At 36.7% G+C, this 20,027-nt stretch overlaps 1 protein-coding gene across 1 annotated transcript; it reads right to left on the bottom strand.

Moving 5' to 3' along the window:
* Positions 1–12,954: 12,954 nt before the first annotated feature.
* Positions 12,955–13,863, bottom strand: LOC145106897 (uncharacterized). Its single transcript, XM_079043817.1, has one exon. It carries the CDS (start codon positions 13,861–13,863, stop codon positions 12,955–12,957), a length of 909 nt encoding a protein of 302 aa, XP_078899943.1.
* Between the last annotated feature and the right edge of the window lie 6,164 nt (positions 13,864–20,027).

Below are 20,027 nucleotides of genomic sequence, written 5' to 3' on the forward strand. Positions count from 1 at the left end.
TGGACTTTTAGTGGGGTTGCACTCCAGCATACGGGTCTTGGCAAGAATGGTTTTGGCATATGCTTCTTGCTTTAAAGTGATACCTGATTAGGGATGAGCTTTAGAACCGGACCGGTTTGGAACCGGAACCGGTTTTCCTATATTATAAGAACCGGGAACCGGACCACCGGTTCTAGCGCCGGTTCCGGTCCTGGTTTTTCGGTTATTTTTCAAAGTAAAACCGGTTGAAATACTATAGATTATATGCTATCTTCCGGAGCTTGTAAATGATTCAATATTTAACCAAATTATGACTTTTTACATTCTAAATTGAAGTACAAACACTAAATTACATGATGAAAAAAGAATCAAGTAATTCCTATATGAGTGAGTTATGCGCATTTTAAAAGCGGGGACAGATTCCAAAAAAATAAAAAAGGGAAAACTGCAATAAAGTCCCTACATATTGGCCTCATAATCGATTTAGTCTATATATATATTTTTTATTCAATTAAGTACCAAAACCGGTAATCTATTCAATTTAACCCTTTGATCCGGTCAACAGGTCATCAAACTTTCAAAAATTACATTTTTGGCCCAGATTTCAAAATTTATTACAAATTCGGTCCATAATTTACACTTTTGGCCCAAATTTTAAATTTTCTTACAAATTTGGTCCAAACTTTACCCTTTTTGCCCAAATTTTAGAATTTTTTTATGAATTCATCCCAACCTTAGTTTTTTTACAAATTTCTTTCTCAAAAAATTGTTTCTAATATGTTTTTTCTTTATAGAATCATATTTATAAAAAAAAACATATTTTCACATAAAAATCTTATATTTTCTATATATAAAAACGTTTTTTAAAAAGCTTTTTGTATATGAAATATCTAGTTATAAAAATATGTATTTATTAAGTATATAAATATATACAAATCCGTTTTTATAAAAAATGTATACAAAAACGTATTTTACAAAAAAAAAATGTATACAAATCCGTTTTTTTATAATTCGTGTTTGTATACATTTTTTTTTGTAAAATACGTTTTTGTATACATTTTTTTTTATAAAAACGGATTTGTATATATTTATATACTTAATAAATACCTATTTTTATAACTAGATATTTCATATACAAAAAACTTTTTATATAGAAAATATAAGATTTTTATGTGAAAATACGTTTTTTTGTATAAATATGATTTTATACAAATCCGTTTTTATAAAAAAATGTATACAAAAACGTATTTTACAAAAAAAATGTATACAAATCCGTTTGTATATAATACGTGTTTGTATACATTTCTTTTTTGTAAAATACGTTTTTGTATACATTTTTTTATAAAATCGGATTTGTATATATTTATATACTTAATAAATACCTATTTTTATAACTAGATATTTCATATACAATTTTTTTTTATATAGAAAATATAAGATTTTTATGTGAAAATACGTTTTTTTTTTTGTATACATATGATTTTATACAAATCCGTTTTTATAAAAAAATGTATACAAAAATGTATTTTACAAAACAAATGTATACAAATCCGTTTTTATATAAAACGTGTTTGTATATATATTTTTTTGTAAAATACGTTTTTGTATACATTTTTTTTATAAAAACGGATTTGTATATATTTATATACTTAATAAATACCTATTTTTATAACTAGATATTTCATATACAAACAACTTTTTATATAGAAGATATAAGATTTTTATGTGAAAATACGTTTTTTTTGTATAAATATGATTTTATAAAGAAAAAACATATTAAAAACAAATCCGGTTTTATAAAAAAATGTATACAAAAACGTATTTTACAAAAAAATATATACAAATCCGTTTTTATATAATACATGTTTGTATACATTTTTTTTGTAAAACACGTTTTTGTATACATTTTTTTTTATAAAAACGGATTTGTATATATTTATATACTTAATAAATACCTATTTTTATAACTAGATATTTCATATACAAAAAATTTTTATATAGAAAATATAAGATTTTTATGTGAAAATACGTTTTTTTGTTGAAATATGATTTTATAAAGAAAAAACATATTAAAAACAACTATTTGAGAAAAAAAGTTGTAAAAAAAAACTAAACTTAGGATGAATTCATAATAAAATTCTAAAATTTGGGGCAAAAAGGGTAAACTTTGGACCAAATTTGTAACAGAATTTAAAATCTGGGCCAAAAGCGTAAATTATGGACCGAATTTGTAATAAATTTTGAAATCTAGGCTAAAAATATAATTTTTGAAAGTTTGATGACCTGTTGACCGGGTCAAAGGGTTAAATTGAATACGATTACCGGTATTTGGGACTTAATTGAATAATATATATATATATATATATATATATATATATATATATATATATATATATGTATATATATATATATATATATATATATATATATATATATATATATATATATAGACTAAATCGATTATGAGACCTATATGTAGGGACTTTATTGTAGTTTTCCTAATAAAAAATGCTGAAACAGAAAAAACGCAACATTGATATGTTGTCTTCCGGGGTCTATAAGTGATTCAATATCTAACAAAAATATGTGTTTTTATTGTCTAAAATGAACTACAAACACCAAATTACATACTGGAAAAAAGATTAAGTAATTCCGACGTCATATTAATGAGTTATACACATTTAAAAAATGGGACAGATTCAAAAAACAAAAAAATAATGCTGAAAAAAAAAAAAAAACGCAGCATCGATATGCTTTCTTTCGGGGCATGTGTCTGATTCAATATCTAACCAAAACATATGTTTGTACCGTCAAAAATGAATTACAAACTCCAAATTACACGTTGGAAAAAAATCAAATAATTCCGACTTCATATGAGTGAGTTATGCGCATTTTAAAATATGAAAAAAATGTCAAACCGGTTCCGGTTTTTAGAACCGGGACCGGTTTTCATAAAAATGGAGAACCGGTAACCGGACCTATTACCAATTCCGGTTTCTGGTTCCGGTCCGGTTCTAATGATCATCCCTATATCTGATTCATGTTGACTTACCTCAATTCCAATATAGTAAGTCAACAGTCCAAGATCACTCATCTCAAATTTGGCACTCATCTCCAGTTTAAACCTTTTCACGTCTTCTTGGCAGCTTCCTATGACCAGTAGGTCATCTACATACACTCCAACTATTAGGGTATCTCCTTCCTTTTTCTAGTGTACACAGAGTATTCTTGAAGACACCTTGTGAATCCCAGGTTCTTCAAGTATTTATCTAAACAAGCATTCCAAGCCGTGGGTTCTTGTTTCAACCCGTAGAGGGCTTTTGACAACCCGAACACTTTGTTGGTGTCACCCTTCTTCTCGCAACCTTCAGGTTGTGTAACATAGACTTCCTCTTCCAACTTCCCATTCAAGAAGGCTGATTTCACATCAAGATGATGCACATGCCAACCATTAGAACTTGCAAGGGCTAGGATGACACGTACCATTTCAACTCTCGCCACCGGTGCAAATACTTCATCGTAGTCTATTCCCTGTTTTTGAACATACCCTTTTGCCACAATTCTTGCCTTGTGTTTCACGACCTTCCCACTTGGATCTTGTTTTATTTTGAACACCCACTTCAAGCCAATTGCTCTTCGTCCCGTTGGAAGATCAACCAGGGTCCAGGTTTTGTTTTTCTCGATCGAGGCTAGTTCCAAATTCATAGCATTGGCCCATTCCTTACGTTTTCGTGCTTCTGTATACGTGGCTGGCTCTTCATCGTCATGAATCATCATCAATTGCTAGGTATTCTCGTACAAATATGTAAGTAGTCGATAGCGCTTTGGAGCGCCCCCACTTGTCGAACTCGAAGTGGTACTAACAGAGTCGACTTGCGACACTGGTGATATTGGCGTAACTGGGGTACTTGGGGAATTAGGTGTCGACGGTGGTTTGAGTGCATACCAGGTGGGCTCATTTGTGAGTCCAAGTGTGAGTCAATGGGCTGAGACTCATCTTCAGTCCAGTCCACATCACCTTGGGATATTTCTTGACCCATTGGAGTGTGAGGGATAGATCCGACTTCACTTTCATTGACCTGGTCAAAATCAAATCCTTCCACAGTAAAGCTTATCCTTGGTGTCGACTTTATCTTCTTCGTCGTTTCCCAACTCCACTTTCGATTTCCTTCAAACACGACATCCCTGCTAACAAACATTGACCCCGTATTAGGGTCTAAGAGTCTATACGCCTTCGATCCTTTTTCAATTCCAAGATGCACAACTCGTTTGCTTCTATCTTCCAACTTCTTTAGATGATTCTTTGCAACTAGCATATGTGCAACACACCTGAAAACTCTGAGATGTCCTACCTGTGGTTTCCTCCCATTCCATATCTCAAATGGTGTAGTTTATTTCAAAGCCTTGGTGTTTACCCGGTTCAGTAAATACACAACATGATTCACGACTTCACCCCATAATACATCAGGGACATTCATCGACTTCAAGCTGCTTCTTACCATCTCCAAAATTGTCCTATTCTGTCTCTCCACAACTTCGTTCTGTTGTGGGGAGTATGGAGAGGTATAATGGCATGTCAAACCCGTCTCACTGCAATATGAGGTGAATTGCCTTGAAAGAAATGAAGATTTTGAGCATTCTAACACTCCTAAGGTGTACATGCAACCCTAGAAACCTTGGATCTATGTTTTACTAAGATACATGCAAATTTGGTTTTTTCCAAGGTTCTTAACTTAAATAACATGGCATGGGGAACTTGAAACATAAAAGCTAGTAGGAGAACATACCTTTCTTGTTGCTTGGATTCCTTGAGAACTTTGTGAGCCTAGCACCTCAAATGTGATGCCTCAAGTGTTTCACACAACACCACAACTCTTGGAATAACTTTGAGAGAAGTACACTATCACTCAAAATCGGCTAGCCCTCTTGTTCTACACATATTGCTGATTTTGGTAGCCCATGGGGTCCTTTTATAGTTGTGTCACAAGTAAGGTTACAACATGTAAACCCTAATTGACATGGATTTTCATATTCAATGATCCATGGGTTCATAACCTCCATGGACTATCCATGGAGCACGTTATGGGTTTTAGCCCAATTCAAAAAACCATGGATCATTAGCCTACTATAAAAGAATGAATGATTTACACAATCAACCGTATATATTTAATTAGTCTCTTTTTGATCACCAAATTAATTCCAAATTAATTCTTGATCAATACTAATTAAATAATGTTATTAATATATTAGAACTTATAATATATTAATAAACCATAAGTGTTCTTCTCTCATTTTGTCTATCCAAGTGTTGCAATGCCATGCAACCCAAATGGACCATGCCAACCGGGTCAAGTACATACCAGAAATAGTTATGAACTTAGACACCTAATCCAACAGTCTCCCACTTGGATAAGTCTAATAACTATAACTGCAAGTATGACTTCAGGAACCCATCAGTAATCGTAGCTTTTTCAAAGTCTCACGGAACTGAGATGATGATGATATGCCATTTAAGATAAGTGATCATATAATCCTCTGCTCTCAAGATATCAGCCGGACAAATACATGGAACCATGTCGTACTTATTGTCCAGCAGTTTGTTTCCCGATTTCCAATTTGTTTGACATAGAACTTAATTGAACACATCAATTTAATTCTGACCGGGCCCGGTACGTAGGTCAAAACAAAATCATCTAGGGGCCCAGATATCGCTTCTAATCCAAGAAGGAACATATAAACTTCGACTCATATGCTTGTTCTACTACTTGTTGAATCATACACAAAGGCACGTTTTATAACATCGAGCTACCAATGCGTTTTCGTACAATCAATGTATAACCAACTCATAGTTAACAACTCATATCTATAGGTTTGAAGACTTATATGATATTACCGTCTCATGATCACTCGATATAAATTCTATGAAGTGATACAAGTGAGCGTGGGTTGAATCCAATACTCAGAACCTATGAGTACTCATGAATGTTGTAGCAACTCTTGCTATGTCCAACACCTTAGACATCTACAAGCCAACTTCATGACAATGTTGATTCATATCTACTTCCAACATATGACCGACTGTGGAGAATTTGAATAATATGATATACCATAACATAATTATTCTGGAAGTCAAAACATGCAAAATGAAATGATAGTAAATGATTGACAAAGATAGCAACACTTTACTCATAAATAAACAACAACTTTTATTTATCATCAAATGTCAATTACACTTTACAAATTTCAAAGCTATCTAATTTCTAAAACTAATATCATCCTTTAGCCCTATGCGCCTCACATGCTGGAGATGCTTAACCCTACCCAGTCCCTTCGTGAGGGGATCTGCTGGGTTCTCATCCGATGATACCCTCTTTGCCACGAGGAGTCCTTCTTCTATTCGATGTCTAATGAAATGGTATTTCTGTCGACGTGTTTGGATCTTCCGTGATCCCTTGGTTCCTTGGCTAAGGCAACTGCACTTTCACTATCACAGAAAATCTCCATAGGCTCCTTTATAGCTGGTACTACTCCAAGGTCTCCAATGAAGTTCTTCACCCATATTGCCTCCTTTGCTGCCTCGCTTGCTGCTATATACTCTCATTCGCAAGTTGAATCAGCCACTATCTCCTGCTTGGAACTTTTCCAAGTAATTTCTTCTCCGTTTAAGGTAAAGACCCAGCCTGGCTGAGAGCGGAAATTATCCCTATCAGTCTGGAAGCTAGCATCACTATACCCTGCTGCTCTCAAGTCATCACTCCCACCGAGGGTAAGGACCCAGTCCTTAGTCCTCCGCAGGTACTTGAGAATGTTCTTTACCGCAGTCCAGTGAGCCTTGCCAGGGTTCCCCTGATATCTGCTGACCATGCTCAAAGAAAAGGACACATCAGGACGAGTACAAGTCATAGCATACATGATCGATCCTACAGCGGAAGCATACGGTACTCGACTCATATCAGCTATCTCAGCCTCTGTACTCGGGCTCTGAGTCTTACTCAGTGTGGCGTTACTCTGGATCAGTAACTCTCATTTCTTGGAATTCTGCATGCTGAACCTATTCAACACCTTATCCAAGTAGGTACTCTGACTAAGTCCAATTAGTCTCTTACTCCTGTCTCTCAAAATCCTTATCCCCAGGATATAGGCAGCTTCTCCGAGGTCCTTCATAGCGAAACACTTCCCAAGCCAGGACTTTACTTCCTGTAGAGTTGGGATGTCATTTCCTATGAGTAGTATGTCATCCACATACAATACCAAAAAGCTAACTATACTCCCACTAGCCTTGACATATACACAAGATTCAACCTCGCTCCTCGAAAAGCCAAACTCTTTGACTTTCTCATCGAAACAAAGATTCCATCTGAGAGGTGCTTGTTTCAATCCATAGATGGATTTCTCAAGCTTACACACTCTATTAGGGTACTGTGTACTGACAAAACCCTCTGGCTGACTCATGTAAACATCCTCAGCCAACCTTCCATTAAGGAAAGCAGTTTTGACATCCATTTGCCATATTTCATAATCATGAAATGCAGCAATGGCTACCATAACCCTAATAGACTTAATCTTTGCTACTGGTGAAAATGTCTCATCATAATCAACTCCCGGAGTTTGAGAAAAGCCCTTTGCAACCAATCGCTCCTTATAAGTGTGTACATTACCATCCATGTCGGTATTCTTCTTGAAGATCCATTTGCACCCAACTGTCTTACGACCTGGTACATTGTCAACCAAGTTCCAAACTTGATTGTCATACATGGACTGTATCTCGCTGTCCATAGCCTCTTTCCATTTGGCAGACTCGGGGCCTGCCATGGCTTCCGTGTAGTTGTTAGGTTCATCCAAACTTACCAGTGTGCTATCACTGATAAGTGTATCACCTTCCGCAGTAATATGGAAACCATAGTAATGCTCAGGTGCATTCCTAACTCTCGTGGAACGCCTCAGAGGTACATACTCGTCAGTCGGATCAACAAGAGTTTCCTCCTCAGGTTGATTGCTAGGATTTGAGGTTCCTTCACCACTTGACTCTTCAATTTCTTCAAGGTCAATTTGCCTCCCACTGTTTCCATGGCTTATGAACTCTCTCTCTCTCAAAAGACTCCCCTCCTTGCTACAAAGACCACATTATCACTGGGTTTGTAGAAGAGGTAACCAAAGGATTTCTATGGGTAGCCGATGAAAATACACCTCTCACTTCGAGGTTCGAGCTTATCGTGAGTCTTGCGCCTCACGAAAGCCTCGCAACCCCAAATCTTGATGTGGTCCAAATTGGGAGCTTTCCCGGTCCACATCTCGTGAGGTGTTTTGGCAACCTTTTTGGTAGGGACTAGATTAAGGATATGGGCGGCAGTCTCTAAGGCATACCCCCAGATTGAGATTGGTAGCGAGGCTTGACTCATCATGGAACAAACCATGTCTAACAGGGTTCGATTACGCCTCTCAGCCACACCATTAAGCTGTGGTGTCCTGGGAGGTGTCAATTGTGAGACAATCCCACATTCCTTAAGATAGTCAAGGAACTCTATACTAAGATACTCACCACCTCGATCGGATCAAAGCATCTTAATGTTCCTGCCCAACTGATTCTCCACTTCCTGTTTAAACTCCTTGAACTTTTCAAAGGTTTCTAACTTATGCTTGATTAAGTAGACATATCCATATCTACTATAATCATCAGTAAAAGTCACATAGAAGCGATTAGCATCCCTTGTGGCGGTTCTGAAGGGTCCACACATATTCGTGTGTACAAGATCCAACAAACCTTCACCCCTAGCACAAGAACCAGTAAAGGGTGATTTTGTCATTTTTCCAAGTAAACAAGATTCACAACATCTTGCAGGTACTTTGGGCAGTTTCGCTTCCAGTGCGACTTTTCATGGAAATAGAAGCATTCAACCTCTTTAGGGTTGGTAGAAGGAGTGACAGAACCTCTTTTGATTCCAATTGATGAGGAGCCATCAAGGGACTTTCCCTTGGTACCCTTCTAAGGGCTCTTCCTCTTCTTCCCTTTACCTTGCTCGATTTCCAAGACAGGGGCCGCGGTAAGAGTAGGAGTGGTAACAACCGATTTACCTTTAAGACCACTTTTGGCGGTCTTCAAAAGTCCTTGAAGTTTGCTGAGTGTAACTTCCTCCTTGTTCATGTGATATGTCATTCGGAATTGATCATAACATGAAGGTAAGGAGTGCAAAATGATGTCAATTGCCAACTCTTCAAGGAAGTTCACATTCAATTTCAGCAAACGGTCCACATAGCTTTGCATTTTCTGTAAGTGGCCCGTGATGGGTTCACCATCCTTCATTCGGGTTGTTATCATGGAGGAGATGATGTCATACCTCTCTTGACGAGCACTTTGATGGTAGCGGTCCATCAAGTCCTGGTGCATCTCAAAAGGGTAATAGTCCTCATAGGACTTTTGGAGCTCGGATGTCATCATGGCCAACATGATACATGCCACTTTAGTGGCATCTGTCTCATGAGCCCGGGATTCAGCGATCTCCTCAGGAGTAGCAAACGACTCATCAAGTTCCTTAAGCTCCTTGTCGATGACCTATTCCTTGTCCTCGTAATGAGTGACCATCCTGATGTTCTGGATCCAATCCATAAAGTTGGAACCATTGAAGATGACTCTCCCACAAAGGTTCATGAGAGAAAAGGAGCCGGTAGGGTTTGAGCCAGAAGCAGCATTGTTTGAAGACATCTGAAAAAGAAGAAAGACAAGTTTAGATTAGATATAAAGATAGTCCTTAATAAGACACCCAAATGTAATATTAAGGCTAGGACCCAACACAATATTTTATAACTTAGAAGAGGGATGCCGTAATCCAAGCTATAAAATATTTGAAGGTAGGTGAATGACGATTCACCAACTTCCACCATGAAAAATGAAATGTATTATTAGGTTTTAATTGGTTTTGAAACTCCTAGATTCTTTTGAGATTCATTTAACTTTTCAATGGCATGTTTCAATCTCGATTGTGCCCTTCAAGTTTCGTGACTGGGATGCCGAGGATCACAAAACAAGGTGTGAATAACCATGCAAATTAACTTGGTACTCTTAATTTTATCACCTAATCGATGTGTCGGTGGACCACACACGCTCTACCAATATATGATAAACCTTAAGCCACCCTTTGCCAACTTTGTTAAATCCAAGTTAGTGTGCCGGTTAACCACACACGCTCCACTAACGACTTAACCAAAGTGCAAAGTGTAATTTCATGGGTTAGCACCAAATTCACATTTTCCTAAAGTAACTAAGATTGGGAAATTATAAAACATTTAGTTACTTTACAATCATCATAATTTTAATGAGGATTAAATTCAGTGTCCTACCCGTTCGACTAACGATCCTCTATCAGTCAAGGAAGCGGTGGGTGAGAGTGGACACCCATTAAGCTGTCATTTTATAGGCAACAACCTTATACCCCCTTATAGATCGGCTTCGTGAACGAGGCCTACTAACGGTAAAATGACTTGTTCTTATATATATATATATATATATATATATATATATATATTATTAACTTATAATATTATAAAGTATAAGGGTTGAATTTTAACTTTTAAAATTCTAGGGGTTGGAACTAAAGTTTTCTAAAGTGACTTTACATGTTCCAAAACTTGAGGGTAAGTTTTGTAACTTTCAAAACTTTTCAACTTCATAACTTATGAGTTAATGATTTATTAAAATGAAGACTCTTCATTTTCATGTAACTTATGTGTTCTTTAATGGACTTTAAAAGAAAGACTTTTGGTAATCAATAACTTGAGGACAAATTATGGATTCCATTAAAACACATCAAGATCAAGAATTAAACTAACAAACTATTTGCAAATAATTCCTATGATCTACCAAACTCATAAGTGTATGAACATTCATATCAACAATTTCAAGAATCATAATTAACACATACAAAACTTGAAATTTTGATAATAGCCATTGAAAATGGATTAGCATAATCATTACCACTCCAAAAACAGATTTTACAAGTCCAAAACAATTTAGGATAATGATTCTAGTTCATTTCCAGCAGCGAAACTCAAAAATTTGCAAACAGGGCCTCCTACTCGTCGAGTACATGAGCCTACTCGACGAGTAGGATGAAATAACACATGAACTCGTCGAGTCCCCCCATGGACTCGACGAGTTCATTCAGCAGAATGCAGAAAACTTGAGTTTTTTCAACAATTTGCATCAAGTATCAAGAAAACAAGCCTAGACTCTGATACCACTGAAGGGTTTTGAGCATTCTAACACTCCTAAGGTGTACATGCAACCCTAGAAACCTTGGATCTATGTTTTACTAAGATACATGCAAATTTGGTTTTTTCCAAGGTTCTTAACCTAACTAGCATGACATGGGGAACTTGAAACATAAAAGCTAGTATGAGAACATACCTTTCTTGTTGCTTGGATTCCTTGAGAACTTTGTGAGCCTAGCACCTCAAATGTGATGCCTCAAGTGTTTCACACATCACCATAACTCTTGGAATAACTTTGAGAGAAGTACACTATCACTCAAAATCGGCTAGCCCTCTTGTTCTACACATAGTGCCGATTTTGGTAGCCCATGGGGTCCTTTTATAGTTGTGTCACAAGTAAGGTTACAACATGTAAACCCTAATTGACATGGCTTTTCATATTCCATGATCCATGGGTTTATAACCTCCATGGACTATCCATGGAGCACCTTATGGGTTTTAGCCCAATTCAATAAACCATGGATCATTAGCCCACTATAAAAGAATGGATGATTTACACAATCAACCCCCTATATTTAATTAGTCTCTTTTTGATCACCAAATTAATTCCAAATTAATTCTTGATCAATACTAATTAAATAATGTTATTAATATATTAGAACTTATAATATATTAATAAACCATAAGTGTTCTTCTCTCATTTTGTCTATCCAAGTGTTGCAATGCCATGCAACCCAAATGGACCATGCCAACCGGGTCAAGTACATACCAGAAATAGTTATGAACTTAGACACTTAATCCAACAAGAAATTCACCCCCTCGGTCCGTTCTCAAGTTCTTCACCTTCTCACCTGTTTCATTTTCTACTCTTGACCTGAAGTTCTTGAAGACTTGGAAAGCTTCTTCTTTCGTTTTCATGAGATACACCCACATCACCCTACTATAATCATCAACAAGCAACATGAAGTACCTGTTTCCAGCGGGTGTAGGAGGTGAGACCGGTCCACACAAGTCACCATATACCAGCTCTAGTCTTTTCTTTTCCCTGTAGCTTGCTTGTTAAGGGTAGGAGTTTCGTGACTGCTTTCCTACTAGGCAACCTTCACATGGCTGATTTGGGATGAGTATCTTTGGCATACCTTCAACTAACTTCTTATCAGACATGAGTGTTAAAGAGTGAAAATTCACATGGACCAACCTAGAGTGCCAAAGCCACAAGGGTTCACTGGTTTCAGCAACTAAGCACGATGCCTTCAGTTCTTCTAATTCGATCTTGTAGAGCCGATTTGGAGAACTATGTACCTTCATTAACAGTCTTCTTGTACCATCATGTACCCATAAAAATGGGTATTTTATTCTAATCTCATCTCCACCTTCTGCTAGTTGTCCCAGACTTATTATGTTGCTACATAAGTATGGGATATAATAAACTTCTTCAAGTCTACGATGCTCTCCATTCTTGCATTGAAAAACAATCATACCCTTTCCTTCAATTCTAACTCTAGACTCATTCCCAAACTTTACATAGCCTTGGATCCTTTTATCAAACTATTTGAACTTACACTTGTCCCCAATCATGTGGTTGTTGGCCCCTGTATCGAGATACCAAACATTTGAGTGGCTTGCAACATCTCCTCTTGTCTTCAATGGTGGGTTTATGTTTTCTTCATTCAGGAAGACTTCACCTATCTCTTCACTTCCATTAAAAGATGATAGAAGTAGTGCAAGTTCATTGTCAACATGGTCTTGAATCAAGTTATTCACTTGATTTCATTCACGTCTTGGATTCTTACATTCAGCAGCATAGTGACCAAATTCTTGACAGTTGTAGCACTGCACACCACTTTTGTCTTGATTACTTGACTGACCACGTTTGTCTTCCTTTTGATGGTGTGAGTTGCCTCTTCCAAGACCACCACGTCCACCATTGTTTCCTCCTCTGCTGCGGCCTCTCCCTCTTCCACGTGAGCCTCCAAACCCACCACGATTTCCTTTGTGAGTGGACTTGGAGTCTTCTTCTTTCTTCTTATTTCTTTCTGACCATTCTTGGTGGGTCAAAAGGAGTTTTCTTTCTTCATTATCACTGTGTCCCTTCATCCTTTCTTCATGAGCTTTCAACCTTCCTATGACTTCTTCAACTGTCATCTCATCTAAATTACCAAATTGCTCTAGAGTGGAAGCAATATGAAGGATTTTAGATGGTACAACTCTTAGTAGTTTCCTCACTACATAAGATTCTTCTACTGCATCCCCCAAGGCTCGCATGGTACTCACTAGATTGCTTATCTTTACTGCAAACTCATCTACAACCTCTGATTCCTTCATAGTCAAGGCTTCAAACTCAGCTTTTAAAGTCTGAATCCATGCTGTCTTCACCCTATCTGCTCCCAAGAACATGGTCTTCAAGGCTTCCCATGCTTCTTTGGCTGTTTTCTTCTCAGCCAATGAAAGCAATAGGTCTTTCGGTATGCCTTGATAGATGGCTGCCAAGGCCATCTTATCTTTCTTCACCTCTACTACAATGTTTGTTTTTCCTGGTTCCACTGCATCCCACACTCCCTGGGCTTGGATGAAGACCATCATTTTGATGGCCCATGCAGCGTAGTTGCTCCTTGACAGCATCGGGTAATGAAGAGTGACCATACCATCCTTATTTCCATTGCCATTGTTTCCTATCATCTCTTTATGTTGTTGGTACTTTGGCATGCACTATGTTGTGCTCTGATACCAAGTGTTAGCTTTTTGTAGGAGTGATAATGATTTTACACCAAATTAAGAAACAGGGGACAGGAAAGCAAAACTTAACAGGGGACAAATATGTGACTATGACAGGGAAGGGTAAAACAGGTATAATTGCAGAGTAGTAATCAGACCAGCGAAGAAAGAAACAATCTGGGCAAATGGTTATACCTTTATTCACATTCAAAGTAAAACAAAACAGAATTGGGGACTTCAACCATCTACGTACACCATGCCTTTTTTAAACTAGACTATTGCAGAAAATAAGGAACTGACTCCACACTATCACCTAAAGACCAAGACCACTCAGTCCACATTGGTATTGACTTATTCCATTCTAGTACTACTAAATAAAACAAAATAAAACATGTAGAGACCAAAACTATTACCACAACTCTGAGTTACTTTAACACCTTTCATCCTTCGGTCCAGTTGGAAACCGAAGATGCTCCTCCCACCCAACGACCAATCTGCCGATCATCGGAGGCGCTTGAATTGCTCCTTTCTATCGAAAAAAATTCAAACACCCTTGCTTACCTTTTGTTGTGCTAATTTCGATCTCCCTCATCCTTGCTTGACTTCTGCCGGCGACGAGAAATGCAAATCAGGAAGGATCGTCGGAGATCGAGCCCCCCTCGCCGAGCTCGTTCTTCTGCCCCCTTCTATGGTTTTCTTCCTCGATCAAATAAGGACCAAAAACCGTAACCCTTTTTGTTTTATCCTTCTCGATCAGATGAGGATCGAAGAACCTCCTAAAAATTTGTCTTATTTCTTCTCCGAGATCGATCAACGACCGGAGGCACATATTTGTTGCATGCATGTTTCTCCCTGCTTTCATTCATACTTTTTATTCCTTGATCGATCAAACAAGTGAAAATGAGGGCATGAAAGCCCTAAATTCTTTTAGCTCTGTGAAATGACCAAATTAACCTCCTTATTAAAACATTTATTTGAAATCAGTCCCAAACCCCCATATTGAACCCATTAATTAAAAATAGACCCTCCTTGGTTATTTTTAACAAAACAAACCCCAATATTCAAAATTTGATTCAAAATAAGAATTTCAACCCCTTTAGTTAAAAGTATACTACAAAATGGTCCTGGTAGTTATTTTAACTCAAGAATGATTGTTTTGCGGTTTCTCATGTCAAGCTTCACAAAACTGAAACGACTTCGAACAAATGGAACTCACGCTTCAAGGTTTGAGTGCTTACGGCCCCTTTTTAATATTTTAATTATTTCGGGGGGGGGGGGGTGGAATACATGTGCCTAAATATTTTGTTTATACAAATCAATTTCTTTTTTATGCGAAAATACAATAAATCTAGTTTATAAAAGTATTATTATTTAACAATTTACCATATTATTACGAATAAACTAGTATAAACTTTCGTATACATATTATGCTTATTTTATCGTGAAATAACCAGTTCACACAACAAATACTAAACGATAGAAAATTATATGATTTTTATGTGACAATACATATTATAACAAGCACGTTATCAAACTCTGTAGTATTTCAAGGATTCAAGCTATTACTATGCATGTTTATTTATACGTTTAAGTACACAACATTTATACATGTACATATGTTCATTAATTTGAAACATCCATTTTTATAAAAGCGAGCACATTACACTATTACATACATACCAAACATACTCGGCTGTTATAAACTTTATACAATGAAATTCATTATGTATAGTGACTGAACCAGGATTAAGTTAGGGCTGAGATCTATTCACAAACTTTTTAGTTAAGTGCTTTTTAGTGAGACGTTATTCATTAGTTGAGTCTAAACACTTAGCATACATACACTACTGTAACCATTAATCTTCGGAGTGAGATACATATGTATAGATCTATAAGGGGTTGACATCCCCACCTGCGGTTGCTAGCTACAACCCTCGAACGATCAATCGAAGCGGGTGATAGGTGTCTACTCTCGTTATTGCAACGTCCAATGAAGCGTTGTAGCCGAGTACACTCAGTCACATAACTCGGTTATAGGACTCACTATAAACATTAACTAGAATATATATATATATATATATATATATATATATATATATATGTCTCTCTCTCTCTCACTACAAACCATGGGTTCATTTGCTTTCAAAACTATTTTAAGTATGGAATTACTTATACAACAATATAGTTTGGCTTTCAAATATTTATTAGAAACATAGTTTTAAGCATGAATTTACTCGTACAAAATACATTTTAACTTTTAAAGACTTACTGAAAACACTGTTTTAACTATTGTAATACAAAGAAAATACTATTTAGACTTTTTAAAAGTATTATTGTTGTTAGCAGAAAACCTGTAACTCTCACCAACCTTGTGCTAACCCTCAAAACTACATGTATTCTCAGGAAACTACTAAACAGACATTCAAGACGGATTAGATTACAGGTGATCTAGTTTACTTACTATTGTATTATATACCTATCTTTTAAGGTAATTCATGTATTATTATTAATTGTAAAAACCTTGTGTTTAAATATCAAGATGAAACATGAATGCTATATTGTTTATTGTTGTATTTGTGCTATATATTAAATTTACCTGTGATCCATGAACTTAATCGCATAGCCCGACGTGTTTCGCCGCCTCGGCCGAGGGTGTGACAGATTGGTATCAAAGATAAATTGACTATAGAGAACTCGTATCCTCGAAAGAGGAATACAAGTATAGCAACTAGCTTCTAATAAAAGTATTATTATTTGTTAATTACACTATTTCTTGGCTACTTACAGAACGAGGAATCTAGTTTGAAATGTCGCTTGGGTTGTTGGATTTCAGAACGACTTAATTGCTAAAATGGTCCTGCCCTCCGGTGTTTCCTTTCTGGCCCTCGTCTGTACTTGGTAGTCTTAGTGTACAAAACAAAATTTAATAATACTACAAACCCCACCAACAATAATATATAAGAGTTATATATACTCTAACCCGCAATGAGAACAATTAATAAAACTCTAACATACCTCCAACTAAAACTACCAACTCAACCATTTAGGTGAAAGCCTAAACTAAGGTTAGTACCATACATAAGTCATAACATAAATAAACCTGGAACGTACGCCTATGTTATTTATGGTCGAGCCGGTGCACAACCAACCTTGAGCAAGGAATTTGACAGACTACAATGGTTGAAAGTTTTAGAGATTGAAGGATGTTCTCAAGATTCGTTGTAGAAACCTAGTACCTTAGAAACCTTATATCAACCTCAATACAACATATACATTTTAAAAATACTTAAAATTTTGGGATAACGTTCAGATTCTCCTAGTTCGCCTAAACCCAAAGAAGAATAAAGAATGAATAGCTCCCCTACCGTCATAGTAGAGAAACCCATAGTTCCCAATCGATCATTCAGTAGTCTCCAAACTTCTCTCTCTATTATGTGAAATTGGTAGGATTTCAATTCTCTCTCCATAATTTGGAAATCTATAGGATTTCTAGAATCGATTACTCTCTATAATTTGGAAACCTATAGGATTTTTGGAATCAATCGCTCTCTATAATTTGGAACCTTACCATAAAAGGATCGGAGGTAACTGCTTACACCTCCCGATTTAACGACCTCGTAAACCTTTTCCCAGGAATGGTGAACCCAGAATACAAAGAGACCGAAAGGTACATCTAGGGATTAGCTTCACCAGTTCAAGGTCTGGTTATTCCAATAACTTCTTGACAAAGGCTTTATCCGACCAAGCTTCTCTCCATGAGGAGCTCCGATATTGTTGTCAAATAGTTGGATGGATCGTTCAGGATGTGCATCGACTATCGAGAGTTGAGAAAACTCACCATCAAAATCAATATCCACTACGGAGGATCGATGACCTGTGCGATCAACTATAAGGATCCTGCTACTACTCAAAGATCGATCTAAGATCCGGCTATCATCAATTCAGGGTTTAAGAAGCAGACATTCAAAAGACAACATTCAGGACTCGGTACAGTCACTACGAGTTTCTAGTTATGCCATTTGAGTTGACTAACGCACCAGCCGTATTCATGGACCTTATGAATCGGGTGTATAAACTCTACTTAGATAAATTCGTGATCATCTTCATCAACGACATATTTATATATTCACGAACCAAGGAAGAACATAGCCAATACTTGCGTTTAATTCTAGAACTATTAAGAAAAGAGAAACTTTATGAAAAGTTTTTCTAAATGCAAGATCTGGATTAATGAAGTGCATTTCCTCGGCCATGTGGTCAACAGTAAAGGGATTCATGTCGATCCCATAAAGATCGAATAAGTTAAGGATTGGAAAGAACCAATGATACCAATTGAAGTATGCTAATTCCTACGGCTTACATGCTATTATAGGAGATTTATTGAGAACTTTTCAAAAATTGCCAAGCCTCTCATTGTAGTAACCCAAAATGAGAAAAAGTTCGATTGGGGAGACAACCAAGAGTCTGCCTTCTAGAAATTGAAATAGTTGTTGTGCAGTGCACCAATTTTGTCTCTCCCAGAAGGAACATAAGACTTTATAGTATTCTACGATGCCTCACACTATGGGTTAGGATGCATACTGATGCAATGGAATAGAGTCATTGCAAACGCATCCTGACAGCTGAATCCAAACAACACCAACTACACTACTCATGACTTAGAGTTGAGAGTTGTAGTGTTTTCCTTAAAGATTTGGAGACACTACCTCTACGGAATAAAGTGTGTTGTGTTCAGCGATCACAAAAGCCTCCAACACATCTTCGACCAGAAGGAGCTCAACATGAGACAATGCAAGTATGTCGAATTGGTAAATGATTACGAATGTAAAATTCGTTATCATCCACCTAAATCAAATGTCGTGTAATGCGCTTTAAGTAGGAAAGAACGAGCAAAACCAATTAGTGTAAAGGCTCTAACCCTAACATTCCACTCCAATCTCACCACCCAAATTCTAGATGCTCATCTAGAAGAACTCAAACCCGAGAATAGTGTAGAAGAAAACCTACGAGGTATGGACAAACAGTTAGTCCTCAAGGAAGACAGAACACGATATTTCATGAATCGAATTTAAACACCAAAGTTTGGTGAAGTCAGGAGTATAGTTTTAAATGAAGCTCATAAATCAAGATATTCGATACATCCCGGATCAGATAAGATGTATCTCGATCTCAAAAAGCTTTATTAGTGGCCTAATATGAAGGCATAGATTGCCACCTATGTTAGTAAATGCTTGACCTGATCCAAAGTCAAACAGAGTAACAAAAGCCATAAGGCTTACTACAACAACCATCAACCTCGGAATAGAAAGGGGAACAGATAACCATGGACTTCATAATAAAGTTGCCAAGAACTTCTAGAGGTTGTGACACCATTTGAGTAGTGGTTAACCATTTTACCAAGTCTGCTCACTTCTTAGCCATCATGGAAACGGACAAGATGGAGAAAGTTACCAGAACCTATCTCATAGAAATAGTCAGACTACACGGTGTACCAATATATATCATCTCAGACCGATATAGCAGATTCACTTCCAGATTTTTGCAATCATTGCATAGGTTCCTGGCAACCAAACTCAATATGAATACATCATGTCATCCTCAAACAGATGGGCAGAGAAAAACAACAATATAAACTCTAGAAGATATGCTCCCGTGTTTGGGTGATATACTTTTTTATTTCATTAGATACACACTAACTATTAGATGAATCCTCATAGAACAATAATTATCACACTAGCATAAAGGCCGCTCCATTCGAGACCTTGAATGGACACATATGTCATTCTCCAATATGCTAGACAGAAGTTGGAGATACTCAATTAGCTATAAGGCGTGTTGAAGATACCCCACACATTGGTCCTGAGATCATTCGTGAAACAACATGAGAAGATCATGCAGATAAAGGAATGACTAAAGACCGCACACAATCATCATAAAAGCTACACTGACACAAGACGCATACCCATAGATTTCAAAGTTGGAGACCGTATCCTACTAAAGGTCATACCATGAAAAGGTTTCATTAGATAAGAAAAACAAGGTAAACTAAACCCCTGTTACATCATGATGAAGTGATAAATCGAGTATGAATCAAATCAGAGTAAATCAAATGTAATTCGAACACAAGA

Source organism: Lactuca virosa, chromosome 4, assembly GCF_052849685.1.
Source record: "Lactuca virosa cultivar CGN04683 chromosome 4, Lactuca_virosa_CGN04683_v6, whole genome shotgun sequence".
Lineage (NCBI taxonomy): Eukaryota > Viridiplantae > Streptophyta > Magnoliopsida > Asterales > Asteraceae > Lactuca > Lactuca virosa.

Bases quoted from the DNA above. Each gene is read 5' to 3' on its own strand.
- LOC145106897 (XM_079043817.1), bottom strand. From the start codon at position 13,863: ATGATAGGAAACAATGGCAATGGAAATAAGGATGGTATGGTCACTCTT.